The sequence below is a fragment of the Pseudorca crassidens genome, chromosome X (genome assembly GCF_039906515.1).
Source record: "Pseudorca crassidens isolate mPseCra1 chromosome X, mPseCra1.hap1, whole genome shotgun sequence".
NCBI lineage: Eukaryota > Metazoa > Chordata > Mammalia > Artiodactyla > Delphinidae > Pseudorca > Pseudorca crassidens.
In genome coordinates, this window is record NC_090317.1 from 83,892,797 (window position 1) to 83,899,541 (window position 6,745).

A 6,745-nucleotide genomic window follows, 5' to 3' on the forward strand; every position below is an offset into this window, starting at 1 on the left:
AAAGGAAAGGGCAAATTCCTGGAGGATGAAAAGCAGATGGATCAGGGGTACTGAGGTAAGGATAAGGGTGGGGGTGGGGAGACTGGGGGCGCAGAACTGAAGAGGGGGCGCAAGGCGATTGGGGAGGGGATTTGTTGGTCAGGCGGCTCCAGATTTTGGGAAAGGGGCGGGGCAAGGAACCAAAGAGCGCCTCCCAGGCCCAGGGCAGGGGCGGACAAGAGAGTTGGCGGGCGAGGTGCGGGGTGGGGGGGAGCCGGTGGGCGGGTGATTTGCTGGGCAGGAAGGGGAGGCCTCTCTCCTGGCCGGAAGCTGTGCTATACGGAAAAGAGGGAGGAGACTGCGGCGACTGCAGCGGCTGGTGGGAACCTGATGTGGCAGAGGGGCTGCTGCTGCCAACAGGGAGCGGAGGGCCCGCGAGCCGAGTGCTGGAGACACTGCCGCCATCCTGTTTGCCTGTCCAGCAGCCCACTTGACACGCTCTTCTCCTAAGGATCCTTCCTTTCAGCTCTTGCAAGCACCTGGCTCGTCGTCTGCTGGTCCTCCTTTGACACAGGCTCACCGCGGAGGCAGCAGCGAGGTGCCCGATTTGGGCACGCGAGGCCCGCTATCCCCGGCCTGGGGGAATCTGTGTCCCCTGGCCTGGACAGTGTTGGACGCAGGGCGGGAGGAATGGGGGGGGTGCCCCCTATTTCTTTGACTGTAACTGCAACTTCTTCACGCTACCATAGCCTGAACTAGCTGGGGAGGAAGGTTACTGCAGGCACGCAGCCAGAATGCCTTGATTTCCAGCCTTTCCGCATAGCTTTCGGGAAAAACTTAGGCGTGGGTGCACAGAATGCACTAATTAGGAGAAAAAGTTCATCGTGTCATGCATTGAATTTATTTTTTCTTGATTTCCTTTCTTGGTCCTCCTTGCTACTGTGCTCCGCGCAGGCATGAAGACCCCGCTCGGAAAAGCAGCTGCAGGGCAGCGGTCCAGGACAGGCGCAGGACATGCCAGTGTGTCTGTGACCGTGATGAAGAGAAAGGCTGCACACAAGAAGCATAGGAGCAGACCCACCTCCCAGCATCGGAGGAACATCGTAGGCTGCAGAATTCGGCACGGATGGAAAGATGGAGATGAACCTCTAACACAGTGGAAGGGAACCGTTCTGGATCAGGTACCTGTAAATCCCTCTCTGTATCTTATCAAATATGATGGATTTGACTGTGTTTATGGATTGGAACTTCATAGAGATGAAAGAGTGTCATCACTTGAAATCCTTCCTAATAGAGTTGCATCATCTAGAATCAGTGATACACACTTGATAGAAATTATGATTGGCAAAGCAGTGGAACATATTTTTGAGACAGAGGAAGGTTCCAAAAATGAATGGAGGGGGATGGTCTTAGCTCAGGCACCTGTCATGAACACATGGTTTTACATTACCTATGAGAAAGATCCTGTATTATATATGTACCAGCTCTTAGATGATTATAAAGATGGTGACCTACACATCCTTCCAGATTCCAATGATTCTCCTCTTGCAGAGAGGGAGCCAGGAGAAGTCATAGACAGCCTAGTAGGCAAACAGGTGGAATATGCCAAGGAGGATGGCTCCAAGAGAACTGGCATGGTCATTCATCAGGTGGAAGCAAAACCCTCTGTGTACTTCATCAAATTTGATGATGATTTCCATATCTATGTCTATGATTTGGTAAAAACATCTTAGAGGTCATTTTGAAATTTGCCAAATATGTGAGACTGTTTGTAAAATCTGAACACACAAGAAGTCTGGATTGCTTTACAGTTTGTAAGAACCATATTCTCCCCCTTTTTCACACTTTTGCCTGGCAAAAAATTGGAACTTCCACCCTCTCAGACATTTTTTGAAGAAACCTTTTGCCTTTATCTCCAACCGTTTTACCGGTTCCTCCCCACAGAAGAATGATTGACTTAGCTAATTAGTGAGAGGGGTAAAGTCTGACATCCATCGGCCCATATTTTTATCTTGGGTGGTGTTAATAGGCTAAAGGTAGCTGAACACCTCTTGCCTCATTCTTTTGGGCATTTGGACAATCTGCACTCACTGAAGTGTGAAGCTTCCTGAGATATGCAATGTGGCTGGCTGGATAAATTTCTTTGCAATTCAACCCTCCCCTTAGGGCTGGCTGGGTTAGTGTCTTTGCAATTCAACCCCTCCCCTTCAAAAGTCTAATATGGGGAGGAATGGGAAGCTTATTTTGGTCTTCTGTCTAAGTTGCATTTTAAATTCTAACTATAATGAAAGTAAGGCTAATATTTTGTTCCATTTCTGATTCTTGTACCTATTACTAAACTTGGTTTGGAAATCAAGAGGGTAATTATTTTGCACTTTAGTACATAAGCATAGGCTGAGAAACCTTACAAAATTGTTAAGAGGGCAAGCATTTGGGAACCAAACCGCAAGTGGAGAAATCGCGGTTGGTCATTAATGGCATTAGGATTTCTGTTGTCTACAATAGCTCTGGCTGGTACCTGCAGACAAGGAGTGGGTTTTTACAGACAAAGGCTGTGCAGGCAGACTTTAGCACAATTGGGCTTTGCCAGCCCAATAGAGCATTAGGCCGGGCTGTAGCTCTAGTCCTCAGTCACAGGATAAAGGCCAGGTTTGGCAAGGGTTGGCAGATCTGTCTAGGACCTCAATATAAAGGAGCAAAAATCTGGAATCAGGCTGAGATACAGATTTCTTTCCTATACCAAGAAGGACGCTTTGAAAAATTTTAAATTAGGTTTTCATTTGATTCTTAGAAGACTTCTGAGTCCCAGCATATGAGGTGGGCAATGCACTTGCTAGAACTAAGAAAAGCTGAAAATAGGCTTTGCTTCCTTGTAGGAACTGGTGAGCTCATTTATTCTGGTGTCCTAATAGGACTGAGGAACACAGAGATTAGAATCAGTGCTAGATGATCAATAGACTTAATGATTTTCTAAGTGCTTAATGATGTTTTTAATGCTGTCATTTGTAGATAGAAATCTAATAGATATTTGTTAGTGTTTTGTTTTTCAACTTTATCCTGTTTCTTGGCTGGACCTAAGAAACTCATGTGCAGATAAGGATGAGCCCTACTTCAGCAGAAAAATAAATAATGGAGTGGGCCTTGTACCTTCCATTATTGAAGGCATTAGTGAAGGTTAACTTTGGAAAGTTAACTAGGAAAGAAAATGTTGAAAAATAAGCAGGGTTTTGGAGAGAAGCACCCGGCCAAAGCCAATGCATTCTCATTGGGTTTCTGATAGAAGCTCCATTAGCAATAACAGACAGGCCATGGACTTCTGCATATTTGGGGCTGGGACTCATGCCAGTACAATCAACCACTTGGGAAATATCTTTCAAATTAGTTTAAGTTCACAGGTCATGGAGTCCAGACTACTGGCACAGACAGACTGGCATCCTGCTGAGGATGAAACCAAGAAAGTGTTCTCTTCTCCCATGTTTTCTCTGTCTATGTTTCTTCCTTTTGATGCCACTAAGTCTCTGCTCAGATATTTGATTGACAACAGCAATGTGGGTCTGTATTACCCTATTTACTAAGTCCTGGGGACATAAATTTGCTTGAGATATCTGTTTTAGAGGCTGAGGATTAGTGTGCTTGCTAAGTTTTTGGATGTGAGGCTGACACTGTGATAATCTTATGTCCTGTTGACCCTGTGGACTCTTAATGTATGACATATATGTATGACATGCAATTGTGGGGTTAGATTAATTCAACTCCTGAAGTTCTGAAGGAACTACACCAAATCAAGAGGAAGACAGCCCAGGCTACAGCTGATGAAGGAACCCCATATCTGTCCAGACATCTTTGTGAGATCTGTATGGCTGACATCAGAAAAACCAAGAAGTTGGGGAAGGCAGAATTTTGGACTTTAATTCCTTTGGACTTTAAAATAGAAATTTAATTGGGGGCATTCATTTTTCCCTTGGAGTTTAATAGTTGGTGTGATTTTCATACAGTTCAAATTAAGGCATTTTCATTATGTTGTTGATATTGTATTATTTGTAGTATTTTAATGCTACCTTTAGGGCTTATTGTATAATCTTTTAAGCTATGTCAGATAATGTGGCTGGACATAATTATAAATTGGGGATAAAATAGTGAGTGAATTTTCAACCTGGGGTGTAATGTAGCCTTAGAGTTAATTTAATTACTGTTTTAGTTTGACTTATTTCAGAGCCTTCTGGGGCAAAAGCAGAACTGCTCACCAGTCTTACACAAGAGGGAGCAGGACATTCCTAAGATACTGGTGGTCTTCCCCGAAAGGACAGCCAAGCCCTGTTTGTCTTGGGTGTTGACAATGTGGACAGAAATGTCCAATGGTATGATAGGATCTATCCTCTGCCTCTCTCCATGTTCCTGGCCAAGAAACAAAAGGACTTGTGCCTCTCAAAAATATTTGGAAGAAAATTTCTACCCATCTCCCAAATGGGAGGAGAAATAACTTGGTGAACTTGAGAAAAGGTTATTATGGATATGCAACTTAGGGCCCTCTTGGCTCTTGAGCTCATTGCTCACAGAAAGATATGGAAAAAACTACAGTCCTTCACTACATGGCTGGATAAACATCTAATCTGTAGACGTCTCTCACCGTCTGGGGTGGGGGGATCCATTGTCTTTACACTTGGGGTAAAAGTTCATTTCAGGCTTAGGTCCAAAACGTGTTCTCCAGTCCAGACCTATCAGCAATAAAGCTGGTATCTATTTTTATTCTTTAAAAATTTTTAACTTATAAATCATTTTTGGACAAAAACACACACCTCTGGTAAAAATCAAACAGTACAAAAGGATATACAGTATAAAGTAAGTCTCCTTCCTTTTTTCCCACCCCTGACCTCAGCGCCAATTTCCAAAGATAACCACTCTTACCAGTTACTATGTATTTTTCCGGAGATAATCCATGTATTTACAAGTATATTATATATGTGTGTATCAGATTTTTATACAAATTGTGGCATACTATACATGCTGTTATGAATTTTTCTTTTTCATTTAACAATATATTAAAGCTGGTATTTTAATCCCTCTTTGATTACTGTGTATATTTTTTAGTTGGTTCAGAATCTGTAAGGGAAGGAGGTATGATTAATTTGGACTTCCATACCCCAACCTAGTTTAATGAAAACTTACATGTCCCTGAAAACCAACAATTTCTGCCAGGTAAATTTTTCTGACTAGTAGAATGTGAAATGTATGTAAACATGATCGATTTTGTGGAAGGAATTCCTTGAGGCCAGTATATTTTTGTTGAGGGAATTTAAAGGGGGAATCAACTATAAATTGAAGCTGTGGAAAAAGTTAAGGTACTATAATCAGTTATTCAAAATTGAAATGAACAATCATTTTTTTTATTCCAACTTACACTGACATCTACTGCCATATGCAAATTTGTTTGCCTTTATGACAGAATGCTTTTCTGCATATAACAAGAAACCCCTGTTAAACATGTTTAAACAGTTACCAAGCATTATTGACTCATGTAACTAAAATAATCCAAAAGTTAGATGGGCTTCAGGCACAGTTTGATTGGGGCTCAGGCTCAGTGTCTGTGATTTGTTATGAGTTTCCCTCTTCAGTATTTCAGTTACATTGTCAGGCTGCCTTTCCTCATGGTAGCAAAATTAGACCAGCAGGTCCAGGCCACAGCAGTTCCAGTCTAGAGAAAGTTAAATAACCTATGTCCTGTGATGCATTCTGAACTGGCTTAGGTCACATACCTAGACCACTGAAGTCTCATGGATGAAATGCACTGATTGGCTTAGCCAGGGCATGTGTTCCATCCCTAAACCCTAAAATATATCTCCCTAGAACCAAATGGATTCCTAGTGAAATCAAGAGCATGAGGAGTGAATGCCATGAACCAATCACAAATGTCTAGTATAGCTTCTTCCTTTGGGTAGTGAGCATCCATGAACACCTTTCTTCCCACATATCCACTTTCAAAAATGTTCACACCTACATGTAGTAAATTTATGTCTTCAAAGGGGAAAAACCTAAAGTCTTATCCAGTTACTACATTTAACATTAAGTTTAGGATCTCTAGTTGATCTGCAGACATCTTCAGATCCATCATCCTAGCAGTCTTGTCACCTGTAGTTAAATTACAAACTAACCTTCACTCCAACATACCCCATATACAATTGTGAAGAAATAACCAGAGAAATATAATAAAAACTACCGTTTGAAAGAAGGGAGGAAACAGGAAGCAATACACAGTAGTTTCTGGTTCAAAGCATATTTCATAATCTGTTAGACAAGGACTCTGCCCTAGCAGTAGAATGAGTCCTCTGGTCAGCCAGCCTCTTTTTTGTTCTCTAAGAGGGTCTCCCTTGGAGACATATCTTGGGTGGATGCACTTTCTTGGGGATGAACAGCTTTAACTCTCTGCTTCATCTTATGCCATTTCTTGTGTCTAGGAGTTGTTCTGGGTTTAAATAATGAGTATTTGCTGTTGTTGGCCAGGATTGGAGTCCCTTTAATATAGTAGTTCTCAAACTTTAGCACATGTTAGAATCACCTGAAGAGATTGTTAAACTACAGATTGTTGGGGCCCACCAACAGAAATTCTGATTCAGTAAGTCTAGTGTGGGGTCCAAGGATTTATGTATTCTAACAAGTTCACACAGGAGACTGATACTTCTGGTCCTGGGATCCCATAATGAGAATCACTAACTTGTAGGTGTCAATCGAGTGAGGCCAGAATCGTTATTTCCTTAAATTACCTGATAAT

At 42.4% G+C, this 6,745-nt stretch overlaps 1 protein-coding gene across 1 annotated transcript; it reads left to right on the forward strand.

The window, feature by feature from the left end:
- Window positions 1–301: 301 nt before the first annotated feature.
- Window positions 302–5,041, forward strand: SPIN3 (spindlin family member 3). The gene is made up of 2 exons (XM_067724615.1): window positions 302–577; window positions 934–5,041. The coding sequence occupies exon 2, from the start codon at window positions 936–938 to the stop codon at window positions 1,710–1,712; it is 777 nt and encodes a 258-aa protein (XP_067580716.1). The 5' UTR covers window positions 302–577; window positions 934–935; the 3' UTR covers window positions 1,713–5,041.
- Window positions 5,042–6,745: the final 1,704 nt, after the last annotated feature.

Excerpts from the sequence above, each read along its gene's own strand:
- SPIN3 (XM_067724615.1), top strand. The coding sequence starts at position 936 with ATGAAGACCCCGCTCGGAAAAGCAGCTGCAGGGCAGCGGTCCAGGACA.